The sequence below is a fragment of the Myxocyprinus asiaticus genome, chromosome 34, assembly GCF_019703515.2.
Source record: "Myxocyprinus asiaticus isolate MX2 ecotype Aquarium Trade chromosome 34, UBuf_Myxa_2, whole genome shotgun sequence".
NCBI classification, from domain to species: domain Eukaryota; kingdom Metazoa; phylum Chordata; class Actinopteri; order Cypriniformes; family Catostomidae; genus Myxocyprinus; species Myxocyprinus asiaticus.
This window is the reverse complement of record NC_059377.1, coordinates 24,655,166-24,677,466: the sequence shown is the minus strand read 5'-3', so window position 1 is coordinate 24,677,466 and position 22,301 is coordinate 24,655,166. Positions and strand designations below refer to the sequence as shown.

At 46.6% G+C, this 22,301-nt stretch overlaps 1 protein-coding gene across 4 annotated transcripts in view; it reads left to right on the top strand.

Moving 5' to 3' along the window:
- Positions 1 to 22,301, top strand: part of LOC127425295 (calcitonin gene-related peptide type 1 receptor-like) — a 100,417-nt gene that overhangs the window by 61,913 nt on the left and 16,203 nt on the right. For all 4 annotated transcript variants that reach the window (XM_051671094.1, XM_051671093.1, XM_051671092.1 and 1 more), the window contains 2 exons: positions 5,289 to 5,415; positions 7,699 to 7,852. In XM_051671094.1, the coding sequence (XP_051527054.1) occupies positions 5,289 to 5,415; positions 7,699 to 7,852 (281 nt within the window). The remainder of the gene's footprint in view (positions 1 to 5,288; positions 5,416 to 7,698; positions 7,853 to 22,301) is intronic.

The window sequence follows — 22,301 nt, the reverse complement described above, 5'->3', positions numbered from 1 at the left end:
AAATTACTTCCTATCATAACACTTCTGAGGATATGGATTTAACCAGTGGAGTCATATGGATTACTTTTACGCTGCCTTAATATGCTTAAAATGTGAGAGGGTGAGGGGAGACAAAGGGACCCAAATGCAGAGAGAATCAGTCAATGAGTTTATTAACAACAACGTTTGTAAACAAGGACATGCGCACTTGTCACCGGCTGTAGTGACGAGCAAAGTCAAAAGCTATAGCCACTCAGTGGGCTAAGGAATGAGTGTGTTAGTATGATGAGTGTGTGTGTTGTGGAAGTCAGGAGCAATCTGAAGAGAGTCTGTAAAGCTGGTGTGGTGCGAAGCAAAGCCCAGGTGAGTTTCTCCCCCAACATGCGGGCAGAGACCGAGGAATCCTCCTCCAAGGGAACTGAGTAACAATACAGGCAATGGCAATGGCGAAAAGGAAGGTAACCACACTTCTGGAGACAGGCAACCAACAGACATACGAGCAATCTTCAACTAAACAAGAGAGCACAGGTAACACTTGACAGCAAACAATAAACTGGCAAAGAAAGAGATAAAACACAAGAAATAAGTAGGCAGTGCAATCAGTGTGAAGCAGGTGGAACGGGTGAGTAAATCATTGCCATGATCAGCACCTCCCCGGGAATGATCAGTATTCCCATGGAAATGCTGATCATGTGTGCCGGCTCAACCTGTTAGACACGAGGGAGAGAGAAAAACAAACAACAGTATGAGCTGGCACAAATGCCGGAACCGTGACACTTCATGGAGAAGATCAGAATATAGTTAAGATCAACCACAAAATGATCGACCATGTCTCTAAGCACGTCATTCATGAACCCCTGGAAGACGGCGGGGGAGTTGACCAGTCTGAAAGGCATGACCAAATATTCAAAGTGCCCCCTCGGGGTGTTAAATGCCATCTTCCACTCATCCCCCTTCCTGATTCGGACCAGGTGAGAAGCGTTTCGTATGTCCAACTTTGTAAAGACAGACGCCCCCTGCAAGAGTTCGAAGGCTGAGGACATCAACGGCAAAGAATAACAGTTCTTCACCATGACGTCATTCAGCCTCTGATAATCTATGAAGGGTCTAAGCGAGCCATCATTCTTCTCCACGAAGAAGTACCCTGCCCCTGCATGTGAAGAGGAAGGGTGGATGAGATCGGCTGCTAAAGAATCATTTATATTCCTGTTTATGGCCTCCCTCTCAGGAGCCGAGAGTGAATACAGCCGTCCTCGAAGAGGAGAGGTGCCAAGAAGCAATTCTATAGCACAGTCATACTGGCGATGAGGAGGGAGGGTCGCGGTGTCAAGTCGTGGTACACCAACGGTACTCCGGACAAATCCCCCTGCTCATCCTGCAACGAAACACAAGAGAGGACAGGGGAGACAACCGAGTTAAGACAATGTGAAGAACAAAAAGAGCTGGTGAGATAGAAGGACAACTGTTCAGAGTGGTTACCGGAGACAAAGGTGATTGGTTTCGTGGAATGGGTGATGACTGACAGGAGCATGCCACTAAGTTTGTGGGCGGTAATGGGCTCATCCAGTCAGACCCTGGGGAGCCGCCATTTGGAAGGCAAGTCTGTGTCAATGAAATTCCCTTCGGCACCAGAATCCAGCAAAGCTGAAATCATATGACTGACCATTCCATTCTGCAGCCAGGCCAGGAGAAGTGTGCGGTGTCTGGGGGCTTTTTCTAAGGGTGTCACACTTGCCAGTAACACCCTTACTACTGACGAGCATTGTATTTTAACAGACATGTTGCAGAGAGGTGGCCCGATCAGCCGCAAGATAAACATAACCCCTTAAGAAGCCGCCACTGCCTTTAGTTATGTGACACCGGAAGTCTACCCACCTGCATCGGCTTAGAGTCAAGATGAGAGTCAGGTGATCTGGTAGAAGGAGTGGGTCGTGGGTGAAGATCAGCTGCCCGAGCGGGCGAAGAGCAGCATCGACAATGATCACGACGCTGAGTCAGGCGTTGATCGACTCGGATGGCCAGGTCCATCAAATCGTTGAATCGAGGGGGAAGATCCAAAGGATAAATCTCGTCCTGGATAGTATCAGAAAGTCCCCGCAAGAACAGGTCCCACAAAGAGTGATTGTTCCAGTCGCTGGAAGTGGCCAAGGTGCGAAACTCTATCGCATAGTCGGCTACTGATCGATTAACCTGGGACAGTCCTGATAAAATCCTCCCAGCCTCCCGACCTTGAGCTGCATGGTCAAACACTCGGTGAAGTTCAGAGGAGGGAGCAGCATGGATGTCGATTATCCCACACTGCCATTCCCAAATCTCCAGCCCTTCCGGAAAACATGGAGGGCTGTAAGTAGAAGAACAGTGAGCATCCTGAGAGAAAAGCTCTAACAGATCCCTCACCTGAGAATGGAGCTGGAGGGAGGATGCTTGCCTCTGGGTGCCATGGGGTGTGGAAAGCTGCCAAAGGAGATGGGGGTGTGTCCTGCATGGGACTGGGATCAAGAGGAGGGCAGAGCTGCTGGACCACCGCGGTGAGTTCTGCAAGCTGCAAAGCCATCATTTCCAGAGCGCAGTTAGAGGCAGAGATTTGATCTTGGTGTTGTCCAAGGTGAGCTCCTTGTTGTGAAAGGGCGGAGCTAAGAGTGGTCTCCTCTGCTGGGTCCATGTTGGCCAGTTTATTCTGTCAGAGGGTGAGGGGAGACAAAGGGACCCAAACGTAGAGGGAAACAGTCAATAAGTTTATTACCAACAATGTTTGTAAACAAGGACAGGCGCACCCAGCACTGGCAAAGACCGAGGAATCCTCCTCCAAGGGAACTGGGCGACAATACAGGTGAAGGCAATGGCGAACAGGAAGGTAACCACACCTCTAGAGACAGGCAACCAAGAGAGCATGGTTAACACTTGACAGCAAACAATAAACTTGCAAAGAAAGAGGGAAAACACAAGGAATAAGTAGGGAGTGCAGTCAGTGAGAAGCAGGTGGAACACCAGTATGAGCCAGCACAAATGCCGGAACCGTGACATAAAATGCTTTTGAAGCTTCAAAATTTTGGTCACCATCACTTGCATTGTGAGGACCTACAGAGCTGAAATGTACTTCTAAAGTCTTCGTTTGTGTTCTGCAGAAGAAAGTCATACAAATCTTGGATGGCATGAGGGTAAATGATGAGAGAATTTTCATTTTTGGGTGAACTATCACTTTAAATTATTTAACAGCTCCTGACTAATAACAGAACAGAATTTAGCACTTGCAGTAGTTAGAGAATGCACTTTTTTCTAGATAATTTCTTGTCATTTTTGACTCAGTGCCCCTTTTTACTGAAAATATTTTAGTTATGCAGTAAAAAAAAAAAAAAAATAATTTAAATTTTATAAGAGAATATTATAAAACAAGGTTTTTTTCTTGGTGCAGATGTCAACACTGTACAACACAATCAGCAATACATATACCATGAGAAAGGGGGAAATAAAGACAGTATTTCAGTAATGCTGCCAGTAATATATGATTAAATATGTTATTAAAATGTACAATATGCAGTACTATAAAGAATATTTCCAGTCCTGGATGCTCATTGGTCAATAGTCAAGTTTCATTCATGTCGCCGAACTACTATTTGTATTACTGCACAGCACCTATACCTGACCTTTATTTTAATTGCATAGCAATGTTCTGTTTATTGCTTTGTGTCGTGCAAAAAATGCCCTTCAGCTGTGACTGTAATCACAATATAGCACAGCCTTTCATACCGTATTGCTTTAATAAAGTGGTCAGTGTGACATGAATTATGTTTACTGAAGCAGTGCAGGTTAAACAGACCTCAGAGAATGATGTCTCTATAATGATGTTTGTATAATTTAGGTTTTAATAGAAATCTGTTTTGAGCCTACAATGTCCCCTTAATTCCATATAATTCTTGTACAGTTTCAGCTCCCTATTCATCATTGCATCCTACCTCTGAAGTCCAGTTTGAGAACTTTTCCTTAATCGTATAAATCGTATAAATTAAACTCTAATATAATCCCTCACAAGCAGATTGAAGCTTTTATTTCCAGTCACTACATGATAAAAACAGACAAGAATCTGACAATCACATTATTTGAACTGCGGCCAGAACACTGCCTCAAGTGGCTCATAATTTATTGTACTGTTTACTTCATTAAAGCTTTAAAGGCCTTGTTTGTATAGTGAATTGTGGAGATGCAAGTGGCTTTTTTAAATACTATATCCAAAGCTGCATTCTTATTTTTTTTTAAATATGTATTACTTGAGAGGCAACATCACTCCTTATAGGGTTCTACAGTAGTTTCTGTGGTTTCACTGAAAGGAACGTGTGTCATATTTTCAATGTTAAAAAACTTCCTTCTATCCCAGGATAATATGCATAGAGAACTATATGAGTAATTCATTAAATGATTCTGTTGTCAGTATTGCAGCATTGGATCAACCAATGGCTACGAGTTTTGGGACGAGACTAACTGTTTGTCCAACAAATGGCAGATGGGGGAATATCAAGAAACCTGTTTAAAAACATATGCTATTTTTTCTATTCTGTTTGGTGACACTAATGGCGCAGAAATCCATCACTTCATCTTTAAAAGACCAGTGGCATTAATGAATGGCCTCATTGATGCAGTCTATCAAATAATATGTTAGTTCACCCAAAAATGTACTTGCCCTCATGCAATTCCAGATGTGTATAACTTCTTTCTTGTGCTGAACACAAATGAAGATTTTTAGAAGAATACCTCAGCTCTGCAGGTCCATACAATGCAGGTGAATGGTAATCAGAACTCCAAAGGTCACCATATAAGGAATCCATAAGACACCAGTGTTTTCTGAAGCGATCCAGTTGGTTTTGGGTGAGAACAGACCAAAATATAACTCCTTTTACACTGGACATCTTGACACTGCAGACCTACAGAGCTTAGATATTCTTCTAAAAATCATACACATCTGGGATGGAATTTGAGTGAGTAAACGATGAGCGAATTTTCATATTTGGGTGAATTATCCCTTTAAGTGTGAAACTTGAAAATGCTGTAAATTGCTGAGGAACATGGGGGGTTTGGTGCTTGAAATTTCTAAAAAGTTTTAATCAGTTCTTCACAGTAAAAAACAGCTACTATACATCTATAATTATGCAGATGCAACATGCACCTGAAGATAAACATACTATTCCATCTTTGAAATTGTTTATCACAAACCCATCCTGAAATAACATGTCAAAATGGATTACTCTTCAAAAATTTGCACCTTAAATGCCTGTCTTAAATGATCTGTCATTAATATTTCTTTATCTTTCATACAGGAGTCTGAGCTGTCAGAGAATCACACTGCACAAGAACTTGTTCTTCTCATATGTGCTCAACTCAGCCTTCACTATCGTCAACCTCATAACTGTGGTCAACAACCCCAAAGTGGTGCAAAGGAATCCGGTTCGTCCCCTTCACCCACATCAACACTGTCACTTCCAGCATTGTTTTCCATTTATGAAAAGGGAGGAAAAAGCATAATAAGAGTCTGAGTTAGATATTAGAGTAATGTTTTAGTGACGCATTTTTGAATTTTGGCGAAGATCACTAAGCTAGACACACTGAACATGGTTATAACATTATTACTATAGTAAAAACCATGGTTTATTTTACCTAGATCAAAGCTTTCTCTCAGCTCCCTGACCTTCACCATGACCAAATCACTGCAAGGAAATCAACCTTTAGATTTATTTATATTTTTAAAATATAGTAGTATTAAGGAAATATTAAGAGTGGAAACAGGAAACAGTATGGGAAAAAGTGAGACAAAAGGCAGATTAGAACCTGGGTCATCTACATGAATAAATGCACATAAACTGTACACCGTTGTTACACCCATGCCACTGCAAGAACACTAGTGGGTGTAGTTTGTCTTCAATTTCTGTGTTTCCACCAGACTATTGGAGTGCAAATAGCTGCGCTGTGTGGCAGGTGTTATGTACACCTAGTGCAAATAGTCACTACGAATATCTAAACATCCAAAAAAGAAGATGCATTTAGTTGAGAAGTAAAATAGTTGAGAAGCAAATTTTTCCTGTTTAAAGTGTTGTTTAGGTATTATTTTTCCTGTAAAAAATGATTAAGAATGAGATTTTATGCAGTATATGATGCATTTGGCATGTGTAAGGTATGGATTTTACACTTCAAAAGAAACATATTTATTGCACACCACATAATTTTGCAGTATTTAATTGTCATTTTATTTTCATTGCATGGGATTTCTGCTTGGAATATGATATTTTCAGGTTTTGTTCTCTGTGGAGGAATGCATAAATCTGCCACACAGGAATGCTCAGAATGATCTAAGAGGTGTTTTTTTTTTTTTCAGGATACAGACTGGTTAAAGACGGTGCGGTGATGTGTTTCAAGAAAAACATTACGTTTTTGCTATTGTACCTAAGTGATACAGAAAATATGGAAAAAAGGAAGAAAAAATCATGAAACTGAGACACTCTAAAGAGAGTTTGCACCCTATGGTCTCTGGTTTGTAATGGCTCTGGTTTGAATTGGATGAGAATGCGTTGATTTCAATGTTTTGAAAAGACTGCTGTGTAGCGGGGGCATATTCTTCGAGTTTTAGAAAGTTGATAATGATTGTTCTTACTCACATGAGCATATTGGTTTGTGTCTGAGAGATGCATTATCACACTAACTTCCCATTTAAAAAACAGACTCATTCAATGTCTCTCAAAGTGTGTTTCACAAGTAGATAAGTTTTGTCCTTGCTGATGCCTTCTCCAAATGATGTCTGTTTTACATGGGTGGTTTAGTATTGCTGATGTCTTGGTAAAATGCACATTCCTTTTGGGGGTTGAATGAGGGCTGCGTTCTCTATGTTTAATTTAACAGTATCCTTGTTCAGCTGGGTGAACAAGCTCCTTTATTTTTCCTTCCAACTCCAGGGTGTCTAGCTCAAATAGTCAGTAGAGAATGCATTCTCAGGTCTCAAGGAGAAGAGGTTACAGACAGGGCTTAGCCTCTTTAGTTTAGACTTAAACCCTGAGTTCTGATATCAGTTTTGCTGAGTCGTACAAGAATGCCTTTAAACATCAAGGACATCTGAATCAAAGTGAAGGAGCCTTGACTTTAATGGAAAGTTATGTGCAGAGAATAACATGCATGTGGAAGTGTTGCCAGTTGTGTGGGAGCATGAGGCAGGGGAGCATAAGGCAATGGACATATGGTAAAAAGTTAATCAGGAAGACAGAAGCGTTGTTTGGTGGTGTGATCCAGGGCTCAATGAGTCGAGATTTAGATTTTTGCCAACATTTTCTTATTAAATCAGCACACATGTTCTTAGAAAGGAGCCAGACAGCTCAAGCTTTTCAGAGTAAAAGAGTGAATGGGCCATGTTAAAGTGCACAAATGGGTGTTCCTTAAATGAACATAAATGTATAGTGATTTATGTAGTCAAAAGTAGTAACACTAAACAAAAAATACTTATTTAAAGGCTTAGTTTACCAAACCTCATGTAATTTCAAGCCACATTCACTTTCCATTGAATGAAAAAAAAAAAAAATGTAATGAATGTGAATGGTGACTGACACCGTCGGTCCCTAACATCCTGCTTAATAACTTATTTGTTCTTTCATGGAAGAAAAACATTTCATTTTAGGGCTGCCTGGGATGATGTTTACAGTCTGAAGGAACTTGTCTTCTTTCTCCCTCACATTTTCCCCTCTACAGATTGGTTGCAAAGTGCTGCACCTCTTCCACATGTACATGCTGGGCTGTAACTATTTCTGGATGTTGTGTGAGGGGATTTACCTGCACACTCTCATCGTGGTAGCCGTTTTTGCAGAGGAGCAGCATTTGCACTGGTATTATCTTCTAGGCTGGGGTGAGTTTCTTCCTGCAACACTTTCCCCTCTTGACCTGAATGCAGCTCCCAGTTCCCTATCTGTCACTCACTCGACGTTGTGTCGATGTAGTGACACTGGGGGTCACTCTTGGGTGCCCAAGACACCTCTGGTCTTTGATAAAAGGCCAGTGAAAATTGGCGAGTGGTATTTGCATGCCACTCCCCTGGACATACAGGTATAAAAGAAGCTGGTATGCAACCACTCATTCAGATTTTCTCTTCGGAGCTGAACGGTCATGCTCACTGAGCTGAATTTCTACTGTTCATTCACCTCTGCTGGATCTGACGGCGCATTTCACTGGTGCACTGCAGAGAACGCCCCTGGGCGCTTCGCCAGAAAAAAGAGAGTATATTTTCTGAAAGAGTTTAATTCTCAAAAAGAATATATTTCTCTAAAGGAGCGGCACACACGGAAGAGTTTTTTAAAGATGACTTTCGGATTGTGTGTTATTCCTGGTTGCGGTCATTATCTCTCAACTTCGGATGGTCATGATCACTGTCTTTCATGTCTGGGCGCGACCCACACGGAGGCAGCGTTCGTGGATGGTTCATGTTCTCACTGCGAGAACATGACCATGGCAACGTTGCGGTCACGGCTTGCTTCCATAAACCACCCCAGCGGCTCCCTGCCTCGGTCCTTCTACCTACGGGTATGAGGCCAGCGCGGCTAGCACTGGGGGCGATTTGGCCTGCGCAAGTATGCGTTTCCCCCAGTGAGCCTACTTGCATAGACCCTGTGCAAGGTCAGGGGGGATGAGGAGCAGGTCATCCTGGTAGCACCCTACTAGCCCACCCAGACGTCGCTCCTTGCGACAGCACCCCCCCACCCCCGGCGACGGGGCACCATCTGGCACCCACGACCAGACCTCTGGAATCTTGGACAGGACACGTAAGACCTAAGCGGTCTACCACCCGCAGTGGTAGACACGATCACTCAGGCTAGGGCCCCCTCTGTGAGGCGCCTGTATGCCTTTAAGTGGCGTCTGTTCGCTAAGTGGTGTTCTTCCCGACAGGAAGACCCCAGAGATGCGCAGTCGGATCAGTGCTTTCCTTCCTGCAGGAGAGGTTGGAAGGGTGACTGTCCCTTTCCACCTTGAAGGTGTACGTTGCCGCCATAGCAGCACACCACGACACAGTCGACGGTAAGTCCTTAGGGAAGCACGACCTGATCAGGTTCCTGAGAGGCACCAGGAGGCTGAATCCCTCCAGACCGCACCTTGTTCCCTCATGGGACCTCTCTGTAGTTCTTCAGGGTCTACAGAGAGCCCCCTTTGAGCCTTTGCAGTCAGCTGAGCTTAAGGCACTCTCCTTGAAGACTGCCCTCCTGACTGCGCTCACTTCCATCAAGATGGTAGGAGACTTGTAAGCGTTCTCTGTCAGCGAAATGTGCCTGGAGTTCGGTCCGGGGTACTCTCACGTGATCCTGAGACCCCGACCGGGCTATGTGCCCAAGGTTCCCATGACCCATTTTCAGGATCAGGTGGTGAACCTGCAAGCGCTGCCCTAGGAGGAGGCAGACCCAGCCCTGTCGTCGCTGTGTCCGGTGCGCGCTTTACACATCTATTTGGATCACATGCAGAGCTTTAGAATCTCTGAGCAGCTCTTTGTCTGCTTCGGTGCACAGCGGAAAGGAAGCGCTGTCTCCAAGCAGAGGATCGCCCACTGGCTCATTGACACCATAGCTATGGTATATCACACACAGGACATGCCGCCCCTGGTAGGGCTACGAGCCCATTCTACCAGGGGTGTAGCGGCCTCCTGGGCCCTGGCCAGGGGTGCCTCTCTAACAGACATTTGCAGAGCAGCAGGCTGGGCAACACCCAACACTTTTGCAAGGTTCTACAACCTCCGGGTGGAGGTGCGCAATTAATTCCCAGTAGTGTTCACAACTATGTTCCCTGGTTGACTTCCTCCGAGCCCTGTGGCAGTTGAGTTTTCGGAGAGACTCACTGCCCGCCCAGTACACGTGCTAACTAAGAGCATTGTTCTGGGGTAGGTGCTCCGCATGTGGCGGTTCCCTGTAAGGTAACCCCATGCAATATATATCTTCCGCTAATTCTTTTCCCTGTTGGCAAACTGCGTCTTCCTTGGGCAGAGCCCCTCTGCCCCAGTCTCCATGCTTGTAGTAACTCCTCCCCCGTTGGGTAGGATCTACCTTGAAACTCTCCACATGGTCGGCAAGACCATGTGACATATTTTTTCCACTTAAATATCCCCCCTCTCTTTGGGCAAGGTTTAGTCTCCGCGGTGTCCTCCCCTTGGGAGGGACACCCCCTGACTAGACCTGGCGGCCCAGTCGGATAATCCCCCTTCTTTTCTAGGGAGTGGGAAAAAGAAAGGGAAAAGAGGCCACGACTGTGTTAGCCTGTCTCTATATTTTGTGTAGTCGACTTGTCCCCAAAGGGCTATTCGACACTCATAACTATGTTGGGGGAGGTTACATGTCAGCCTGGAGTGCTGGCTACGAGGCAGACAGTGGTCTGCCCATCACACACCACCAGTTCACGTAACACAGTTCAGCCAGTTGTGGCGTTTCGTATAGGGACCCCTAGTGTCACTACATCGACACAACGTCGAGTGAGTGACAGATAGGGAATGTCCTGGTTACTTGCGTAACCTCCGTTCCCTGATGGAGGTAACGAGACATTGTGTCCCTCCTGCCACAACGCTGAACTACCCGCTAAAATGGCCGGACCTTGTCTCGGCTCCTCAGCATAAAACCTGAATGAGTGGTTGCATACCAGCTCCTTTTATACCCTTATGTCCGGGGGAGTGGCATTCATATACCACTCGCCAATTTTCATTGGCCTTTTATCAAAGACCAGAGGTGTCTTGGGCTCCCAAGAGTGACCCCTAGTGTCACTACATCGACACAACGTCTCGTTCCCTCCATCAGGGAACAGAGGTTACGCAAGTAACCAGGACGTTTTTCCTCTGCTTTTATTATAATTTATTTGATACATTTGCTTGCAGTCATGTCCTTTTGCTCCATAAACAGAGAACATTGTCGACTGCACAAACAATAGTTTAAATATGCACAAATAATCTAATTCACAGCAGGGTTATTATAGTTTTGAACTTTAATTTAGTTTATATTTCTAATTTATTCCATTTGTTTCTTTCAATTTAGTTTTTCACTCTTGTTTTTTTAGTGTTTTGCAAGTTTCTTTTTAGTTTTAGTTTTTCAGTATATTTAGTTTAAATTGTAGTATTTTAGGGCTGCCAAAGTAAATGTTTTAACTCATATCACTTAAATATGTTTAACGGCATTCAATTTCTCAGGGCCGTCCAGTGTTATTGCTATCTAGTGGCATTTTTATGTTTAAAGGAATATTCCGGGTTTAGTACAAGTCAAGCTCAATCAACAGCATTTGTGACATTGTCAGGGTTGTATGTTTTTTTGTTCCATGCCATGTTAGTTCCTGTTTCCTTGTCATGTGGTCTTGTCATGTGTTTCCCATGTTCTTGTGTCTTGCCCTCATTGGTTCATTGTTTCATTAGGTTGTTAGCTGTCTTGTTATCTTGTTTAGAGTTCTAAGTGTTCATTGGTTTTCATTGTCATGTATTCTCCATTGTCCAAGTATTTAACCCTCCATTGTACAAGTATATAGCCATTGTCCATTGTCGAGTATTGTTAATGTAACGTTGTTTGATTGTGTATGTTGTAAGTCAAGACAAGTCAAGTCATGTTTATGCCAAGTTTATAGTCAAGTCATGTTATGTCAAGTCAAGTTATAGTCAAGTCCATGTTTTGTATTTGTTCACGTTTATAGTTAGGGTTTTTGGATTTCACGTTTGGAAATAAAACTGCACTTGGGTTCATCACACATCGTCTCTTCATCTGCCTGTTGCCAGCATCGTTACAGAATACTCGACCGACCAAGATGAACCCAGCAGTTCAACTTCTTCAAGAAAACGGTTCCATTGAGGAATATGTGGAGAACTTTTGTGCATTGGCCAGCAGGGTCAATTTTAATGAGATTGCCCTCAAGAACTGTTTTCGCTTTGGACTGAATGAGTCAATCTCTTCCCTGATGCCAGGCGGTCAGAGTACCCACAGCCTGGCTCAGTATATTGACCTTGCCCTACTAATATGTGGTTCATCGTTCACTGTGGGGGAGGTGGACGCCAAGCCAGAGTCCCACGTCATGGCCGCCAAGCCAGAGTCCCACGTCATGGCCGCCAAGCCAGAGTCCCACGTCATGGCCGCCAAGCCAGAGTCCCACGTCATGGCCGCCAAGCCAGAGTTCCTCATCATGGTTGCTGAGCTAGTGCCATCTTTTGCCCCGTATCCTCAGTCTGCTCCATGCCATGTCACAGCCGTGCCTCAGACTGCTCCATGCAATGTCACAGCCGCACCTCAGTCTGCTCCATGCCATGTCACAGCCACGCCTCAGACTGCTCCATGCCATGTCACAGCCACGCCTCAGTCTGCTCCATGCCATGTCACAGCCATGCCTGAGACTGCTCCATGCCATGTCACAGCCACGCATGAGATTGCTGCATGCCATGTCACAGCCACACCTGAGACTGCTCCATGCCATGTCACAGCCAAGCTTCAGTGTGCTCCATGCAATGTGTCAGGCTCTCTGGTCAACGAGCCAACGCCCAAGCCTGCCACGGTCAATGAGCCAATGCCCACGTCTGCCACAGTCAACGAACCAGCGTTGCAAGCCTCGTCTGTCCTAGAGCCAGCGTTGCAAGCCTTGTCTGTTCCAGAGCCATCTCTCACTGGGCTATTTGAGTTGGAATTGATTCCCACCCTTGTGCCCACCCTGAGTTCTCCTGATCAGCCGGTTCCCCCCAAGCCACCAGCTCGATCATCACCCTCTGAGATATCCCAGACAAGGAGAACTTTCTAACCTCCGACTCCACCTAGACCATCTGAGCCCTGGACTCCACCTTGGCCTGTAGATCCCTCGACATCATCTCGGCTCTACGTTCCCTCGGCTCCACCACGGTCCTTCAGCCTGTCAGCTTTACTGGGGTCCCTCGTCCGTCCAGCTCCTCCTTGGTCTGTCGGTCACCTGGTTCCGCCTTGGCTCTCCGATCCTCTGGCTACACCTCGTCTCTCCGATCCTTCAGCTCCACCAGGGACCTCCATCCCTACGGCTCCGCCTTGGTCCTCAGCCCCACCGGCTCTGCCTCAGTCTTCTGATCCCCCAGCTCCACCTTGCTCCTCCGAGCCTCCGGCACCTTCTTGGTCCTCCCTGCCTCTGGCTCCACCCTGGCCCTTCGAGTCTTTGGCTACTCCCAGGAATCCAGTTCCCCATGATTTCGCCCCTCGAGCCTCTCACGGCTCCGCCTTCCATGGCTCCGCCTCTCGAGCCTCTCATGGCTCCACCCCCCATGGGCTCCGCCCTGGTCTCATGCTCCACGCCCTGTCTCACCAGGCCATGCCCCACACCTTGTTTCACTATGTTTCCATGTCATGCCATGTAACCACGTCAAGTCGCCACACCCCCCTCCCCCCCAGCTCCCTCTTGAACTATGTGTTTTTGTTTTGGGACATCGGGAGCCGCCCCTAGAGGGGGAGATATGTCAGCGTTGTATGTGTTTTTGTTCCATGCCATGTTAGTTCCTGTTTCCTTGTCATGTGATCTTGTCATGTGTTTCCCATGTTCTTGTGCCTTGCCCTCATTGGTTCAGTGTTCATTAGGTTGTTAGCAGTCTTGTTATCTTGTTTAGAGTTCTAAGTGTTCATTGGTTTTCATTGTCATGTGTTCTCTATTGTCCAAGTATTTAACCCTCATGTTTGCCATTGTCCATTGTCAAGTATTGTTAATGTAACATTGCTTGTTTGTGTATGTTGGTTCAAGCCAAGTCAAGTCATGTTTATGCCAAGTTTATAGTCTAGTCATGTTATGTCAAGTTATAGTCAAGTCCATGTTTTGTATTTATTCACGTTTATAATTAGGGTTTTTGGATTTCACGTTTGGAAATAAAACTGCACTTGGGTTCATCATCGTCTCTTCATCTGCCTGTTGCCAGCATTGTTACAGACATAATGTTGATTACCACAAAAAAATTATTTAGGCTGGTACCTCCTTTTCTTTAAAAAAGCAAAAATCGATATTACAGTGAGGCACTTACAATGGAAGTGAATGGGGCCCATTTTTGGAGGGTTTAAAGGCATAAATGTGAAGCTTATAATTTTATAAAAGCACCTTCATTAATTCTTCTGTTAAAACTTGTGTATTATTTGAGCTGTAAAGTTATTTGTCATTTGTATGGTCTTTTTTAGGGTTTACGGATTTACGTCATCATGGCAATGAAGTTGTAATATTGGATAAAGCTTTTTATCACACTGAAATTATGTTAATGTAAATTATTTTGTTATACTTTTGAACCTGTATTTTAACATTAATGGATTGGACTCCTTAACTTCCATTGTAAGTAACTCACTGTAACCCAGATTTTTGCCTTTTTAAAGAAAAAGAGGTCCAAATAAATTTTTGTGGTAATCATCATTATGCCTAAAATGCTGTTGATTGAGCTTAATTTGCATTGAACCAGAATATAACTTTAATGAAGGTGAGTTGTAAAGATTTCACATTTTATAATATACGGTGTATCAAAAACTAAATCTAAAATTAATATGTGGTCAAGTTTTGGAGTCATGAAAGTGTATTTTAGTTTGGTGTCGTGGTTATTCCTGGCTTCAAATGCACCTGGGAAGCTCCTATATCTTAGTCCGGCATTCGTTATTACAAAATATCACACGGGTCTCTGGAAAACTCTATTCTGATTGGTCAGTGGTGCCATCTAGTGGTCTGATATTTGAGTAACAACCACACATCCGGGGATTAAGACATATCATACAAGCCATCTGGATATTGTGAGTCATCTTTCCAACTTCTCAGATCATTGTGCGATCTCTACAAGTAAGCTAATAAAATAATTTAAACTCAAACCAATGTTTCATGTCCATTAATTTATTTATTTGACAAGAAGTCTTGTAATAAGCTGGACAATGAGCAGTTAGATGGTCATGATTTACAAAATAAACACCAACAGAATTTTGACACATCCGGAGGTGGAATACAGCTGTTCAGCGACTGCTTTCTTCTCACATAATTGCATACACTGGCAGCCAAAAGTTTGGAATAATGTACAGATTTTGCACTTATGGAGAGAAATTGGTACTTTTATTCACCAAAGTGGCATTCAGCTGATCACAATGTATAGTTAGGACAATAATAACGTGAAAAATAACTATTACAATTTGAAAAAAAAAATTTAATCTACTTCAGAGTTCTCATCAAAAAATCCTTCACGTGCAGAAATGACAGCTTTGCTGATCCTTGGCATTCCAGCTGTCAGTTTGTCCAGATACTCCTCTCCTCTTCCTGCAGCACTTGCCATAGATGTGGCTGTCTTGTCGGGTGTTTCTCACGCACCTTACAGTCTAGCTGATCCCACAAAAAAGTTCAATGGGGTTAAGATCCATAACACTCTTTTCCAATTATCTGTTGTCCAATGTCTGTTTCTTTGCTCACTCTAACCTTTTCTCTTTTTTTCTGTTTCAAAAGTGTCTTTTTCTTTGAAATTATTCTCTTTACTATTGTACATGAAACATCTTGGTTACTTTCGTAACCTCCATTCCCTGATGGAGGGAACGAGACGTTGTGTCGATGTAGTGACACTACGGGTCACTCTTGGGAGCCCCAACCACCTCTGATCTTTGAGAAAAGGCCAATGGGAATTGGCAATTGGAATTTGCATGCTACTCCCCCGGACATACGGGTTTAAAAGGAGCTGTTTTGCAACCACTCATTCAGGTTTTGTGCTAAGGAGCCGAGACAAGGTCCCGGCCATTTCAGCGGGTAGTTCAGTGTTGTGGCAGGAGGGACACAACGTCTCATTCCCTCCATCAGGGAACGGAGGTTATGAAAGTAACCAAGACGTTCCCTATCTGTCACATCACATGGGGTTACATACAGGCAGCCGGCGCATGTGGAGCACCTACCCCTGCACAGGGCCTATTAGCACACGTGCTGGGCCGGCATTGAGTTTTTCCGCCAACTCTTAAGGATGAAGGACATCCAGGGTCCACGACTTCATGAACATGGCTGGGGGGGGGGGGTAAAAGTGCACGTCTCCCTTTCCACTGTCATCCAAAGCAGACAAAGAGCTGCTCAGAGCATCTAAAGCTCTGTGTGCAGACCAAATAGATGCGCAAAGCGTTCACTGGACACAGCAATGACAAGGCTGGGTCTGCCTCCTCTTGGGGCAGCGCTTGCAGGTTCACCACCTGATCCCAAATGGGGTCATGGGAACCTTGGACACATAGCCCGGTCGGGGTCTCAGGACCACGTGAGAGTATCCCAGACCGAACTCCAGGCACGTGTCGCTTACAGAGAACACCTGCAGGTCCCCTACCCTCTTGATGGACCTGAGCGCAGTCAGGAGGGCAGTCTTTAAAAAGAGTGCCTTTAGCTCAACTGACTCCAGGGGCTCAAACGGGGCTCCCCGCAGGCCCCGTAGGACCACGGAGAGATCCCATGAGGGAATGAGGCGCGGTCTGGGAGGGTTCAGCCTCCTCGCGCCTCTAAGGAACCTGATGATCAGGTCGTGTTTCCCGAGAGACTTACCCGCGCCGCTATAGCAGCCACGTACACCTTCAAGGTGGAGGGGGACAGCCGCCCCTCCAGCCTCTCCTGCAGGAAGGAAAGCACTGACCTGACTGCGCATCTCTTGGGGTCTTTGCGTCGGGAAGAACACCACTTAGTGAACAGATGCCACTTCAAGGCATACAGGCGCCTCGTAGAGGGAGCCCTAGCCTGAGTGATCATGTCTACCACCGTGGGTGGTAGGCCACTTAGGTCTTCCACGTCCCGTCCAAGGGCCAGACGTGGAGGTTCCAGAGGTCTGGTCGCGGGTGCCAGATGGTGCCCCGTCCCTGAGAAAGAAGGTCCTTCCTCAGAGGAATTCACCGGGGGGGACTGTCGTGAGGAGTGCGAGGCTGAGAACCAAGTCTGGGTGGGCCAGTGGAGTGCTACTAGGATGACCTGCTTCTCGTCCTCCCTGACCTTGCACAGGGTCTATGCAAGTAGGCTCACTGGGGGGAAGTGAGCTGTGTGCCAGCACATCTGTGCCGAGGGGAGCCTCAGTCAGGGCATACCAGAGCGGGCAGTGGGAGGATTCCCGGGAAGCGAACAGGTCGAACTGCGCTTGACTGAATCGATTCCAAATCAGCTGGACCACCTGGAGGTGGAGTCTCCACTCTCCCCTGAGCGTGACCTGCCATGACAGCGTGTCCACCGTTGAGGTCGCCCGGGATGTGAGTGGCTCGCAACAACTTGAGTCCCTGCTGACTCCAGAGGAGGAGACGGTGGGCGAGTTGCGACATGTGATGGGAGCACAAGCCGCCTTGGCGTTTGATGTATGCTACTGATGCCGTGCTGTCCATCCGGACCAACACGTGCTTGCCCTGGATCAACGGCCAAAGCCTCCGCAGGGCGAGCAACACCGCCCATAGAAATGCCAGGTCTGTCCAAGGGCTGAACAAGGGGTGACAGATCGGCGTGATGCCCATGCGATGTGCCCCGTGGCGCCGTCAAATCAAATCACGTTTATTTATAGAGCACATTTAAAAACAACCATGGTTGACCAAAGTGCTGTTCAGTGGCATCACAGGCAAGACAGTATAACAGAAATAAAACATAGGTAGTAGGGCAATTTCACAGCTTAACCATGATTAAAGGTAAATTAAAAGCTTTATGAAAATATGAAAGTTTTAAGCAACGATTTAAAAACAGATAGAGAGGAGGCGGTCCTGAGGTAATCTGGTAAGCTTTTCCACAGTTTGGGGCCAGTGATACAAAAAGCACGATCACCTCTATGCTTCATCCTGGATCTAGGAACAGGCAGAAGTCCACGATCCCCGGATCTGAGTGATCTGGTTGGGTTATGCGGACGAACCAAATCACAGAGATAATGGGGTGCCATATTGTTTAATGATTTATAGACAAATGTTAAAATCTTAAAATCAATTCGAAATCTAATAGGCAACCAGTGCAAGGAGATCAGGATGGGAGTGATGTGTTCATGTTTACGACTGCCCGTTAAAAGACATGCCACAGCATTTTGGACCATCTGCAGACGGGATAGAGCTGATTGGTGCAGGCCAGAGTACAAAGAATTACAGTAATCCAAGTGTGAAGAAATAAAAGCATGGATCACAATTTCAGAAATGTTCTTGGATAGAAAAGGTTTTGTTTTAGCTAGGCGATGTAGATGGAAAAAATTCGATCTAAACACTTTGTTAATTTGTTTATTGAACTTTAGGCTACTATCAAAGAAAAAGCCTAGGTTCTTAGCGGAGAAGTGTGATGAGGAGTGAGAATACCCAAGTCAATGTTGTTCACTGTTTTAAGCTCTCATTAAGGTGTAGGAAATTATCTGTCAGCCAGGTTTTGAGTTCCTGCAGACAAGCTAAGAGAGGGTCAAGAGCTTGTTTGTCATGACGTTTTATAGGTACATAGATAGTCGTCAGCATAACAATGAAATGACACCCCATATTTGTTAAAAATTGCACCCATAGGAAGCATATATAAAGAAAATAGGGTTGGAGCGAGGATCGAGCCCTGTGGAACAACACAGGTAAGCTGTGCCACAGAGGAGGTGTGCTGGCCCACTGCAACAGAGAAGCTTCTGTCTGATAGATATGACCGGAACAAATCCAGAGCCGTACCTCGAATACCAACACAATGCCCAAGGCGTGAAATAAGGATATTGTGGTCAACCAGATCAAATGCTGAGCTAAGATCTAAGAGGACCAGGGCCATGACATTCCCAGAGTCTGTAGTCATTAAGATGTCATTTAGTACATTTAGTAGAGCAGATTCTGTACTATGCAAAGCTTTGAAACCCGACTGGAGAGGTTCAAGGATAGAGTTCATATTCAAAAATGATTGCAACTGGATTAAAACTGCCTTCTCCATAATCTTCGCAATAAAAGGCAAATTAGAGATAGGCCTAAAATTGGTACAGATAGCGGGATCCAAAGTGGGTTTTTTGAGGAGAGGTATTACCATTGCAAGTTTAAGGCAAGTCAGGACAGTCCCAGTGCAGAGACAGTTGTTAATAACAGATAGTAAATCTGGACCAATAGTGTCAAATATTCGCTTAAAAAATGTGGTGGTACGTCATCATTTGGAGATAAAGCAGGCTTTAGATGTTCAGTGATTTCTCTGCAGAATTAGAGAGAAACAGGCTCAAACAGCTGAACAGGATGGAGTCTCAATCAGGTCATGAACATCTGGCAGCAGCTGAGATCGAATACTGATAAACTTTTCAGTAAAAAAATTAAGAAAATGTTCACATAGATCCACTGATGTCTCAGGAAAAATAGTTGTAATAGGATTTAAAACTGTGTTGATGGTGGAGAAAAGAGTTCTGGTTCTAAGGGAATTTTTAGTTATAATCTCAGATAGATATTTTGATTTAGCAGATTTGACGGCTTTTTGGAAGGTGGACAGTGCATTCTTCATTATTTAGTAAGACACTTGTAGATGGTCCCTTTTCTATTTACGTTTCGTTTGCTGGCAGATCTGCCTGAGTGATCGCGTAGTGTCATTAAACCATGGCTTTGATTTCAGTTTTTGGTGACGTGACTTTAGTGGAGCTATAGAGTTTAAGATATTTGAACAGATGGAATTGAATAAGTTGAGATGTTTCTCAGCATCCCAATTATTTGATGGAGATGCAAAATCCAGAGGTTTGCGGACCTCATTATATGCATTTGAGAAGTCTGTAGAGGAGCGTGGAGAAAATATATGTGACAAACGTACCTGAGATGGGACTTTCACCACAGAGTCAGAGAGAGAGGTTGAAAACAGGATCGGATTGTGATCAGAAAAGGTGTTGTCACAGATTTCAATGCTGTCAACAGATATTCTATGTGTTAATACCAAGTCAAGGGTATGACCATGTGAATGCGCAGCTGGAGGGACAGGCTCTATCACGTCCTTCCACAGAAGGGTCGCGATCTCCGCACGCAGGGCAGTGGCATTCTCGCCCTTCACTGAGGTGAAACGGATGCCGTTGAACCTGGGCAGATGCCTGGTGAACTGAATCGCATAGCTGAGTTGGACGGTCCTGGTCAGCCATCGCGACGGGTTGGAGAGTGCAAGCCACGCCCCAAACGAGGAGGACCAAGGGGACAATCGCGTCGGACGTACTGGCGGGTGGGGCCTCGCGGCGGGGTGGAGCCTGAGGCGCCACGTTGAGGGGGCTCGAGCCCCGAACTTGTGGCCATGCTGAGTATGGGGACGTCGAAGCACTTACCTGGCTCTGGATACCCACCATAGGACCGGTTAGGGAGGGGGTAGGAGGGAAATAATCCCAGTAGTCCATCAAAACCGCCCTGGTGTGGGTGTGTTTGTGCCACAGCTGGGCACGCCGGGGCGGGGGGCCCGCCTCCGGGGCGCCATGCTTGCCGTAAAGGTGCGGTGTTTGGTGGTCGTGATAATGACGGCCGTGAGCACCGGGTGTGTGACCCAGGGAATGAGGACACCGCTCTTTTCTTGACAATGTGGGCGAAATCAACAGAAAAGGAAACAAAATATTCTCCTCCCGGCCCTCCACTGGGGGATAGAGTGGTCTGTTTACCACCTCCAATGCAGCAGGTCTCCACGTCCCTGGGTCACCCATCCCAGGGGCGCTTCAAAGGCTTCCTTGGGTTCTTGGCGGCGGGCCGTGAGACGGGGGGCGTCTGCTTCCTGCGGGTGGCTACACGCCAGGGCCGGGCCACCGGGGCGGGCTGCGGCGGAGCCGGTGTTGTTGCCGCAAGGGGACGCCCTTGGCGATGAGCAGATGGGGTGCAGGATCTTGATCCGCACCGGGGAAGGATGTGCTGATTAGCATCCATCTGCTTCTTAACCGGCGAGAACTGCTGGGAAAAGTCCTCTATGGTGTCGCCGAATAGGCCAACCTGGGAGATGGGGCGTCAAGGAACCGTGCCATGTCAGCCTCCCTCATCTCGACCAGGTTGAGCCAAAGGTGGCGTTCCTAGACCACGAGGATGGACATCGCCTGCCCGAGAGTCCACGCCGTGACCTTCATCACGTGGAGAGCGAGATCAGTCGCCGAACGCAGCTCCTGCATCAATCCCAGGTCAGAACTACCCTCGTGCAGTTATTTTAGCACTTTGGCTTGGTACACTTGCAGGAGAGTCATGGTGTGCAGGGCGGAGGCTGCCTGTCTAGCGGCAGTGTAGGCCTTAGCCGACAGAGACAACGTAAACCTACAGGCCCTGGACGGGTGTCTCGGGCGGTTCCTCCAGGTGGCGGCGTTCTGCGGGCACAGGTGCACTGCAAGTGCCTTATCCACTTGGGAATTCACCGAGTACCCCCTGGCAGCCCCACTATTGAGGGTAGTGAGAGCTGAGGAGCTGAAAGACCAGGTCCGGGCAGCGAGAGGTGCCCGCTACGACCTCGTAAGCTCCTCATGCTCCTCCGGGAAGAAAGGGGCCGGGCCGGGGCATGGCCGTGAGTGGCGCTCTGGGCCCAGGAACCAATCGTCAAGCCACAAGGGTTCGGGGGGAGTGGAGGGTTCCACTCCAGCCCGACGCTCACAGCCGCCCAGGCAAGCATGGCCGCCAGCTATGCATCAGCCTGCAACTGCCAAGTCCTCAGTGTCAGACTGGACAATCCCGCTCTCCGATGCTGCGATCGACAGCTCATCCTCTTCGCAAGCCCCGAATGAGACCGCGAACTCGCCCTGAGACGAGCCGGCGGTCTCATCCCAGAACTCGACCGGGGTGAGCGAGCGTACTGGGTAATGGGAGGTCCATGGGGGGTTACCCGGTGGAGCGGCTCTCATTGGGGTCCCCAAATTGGCCCCAGTGCTAACCGACATGGCCTCATACCCGTAGGTAGAAGGACCGAGGCGGGGAGCCGCTGGGGTGGCTTTCCCTCTGACGAAAGAAAGCCATGCGTTGCCATGGTCATGTTCTCGCAGTGAGGACGTGACCCGTCCACGAACGCTGTCTCCATGTGGGCAGCGCCCAAGCACGTAAGACAGCGATTGTGGCCGTCGAAAGCAGAGAGGTAATGACCGCACCCAAGAATTATACACAAATGGAAAGGCATCTTTAAAAAGACACTCTCCGTGAGTGCCACTCTTTTAGAAGGGAAATATACTCTTTTAGAGGCAGAATATACTCAGCTTTTAGTCAGCTGAAGTGCCCAGGGGCGTTCTCTGCACTCCACTGGTGCAAGAGGGGGAGAAGCCACTGTAATGCGCCGTAAATCCGACAGCTTTTTTTAGAGGTGAATGGATCGGCGGAGGAGTTCAGCTCGCTGAAATACAACCGCTCGGCTCCGAAGAGAAAATCTGAATGAGCGGTTGCGAGCCAGCTCCTTTTATACCCGTATGTCCGGGGGAGTGGCATGCAAATTCCACTCGCCAATTCCCAATAACC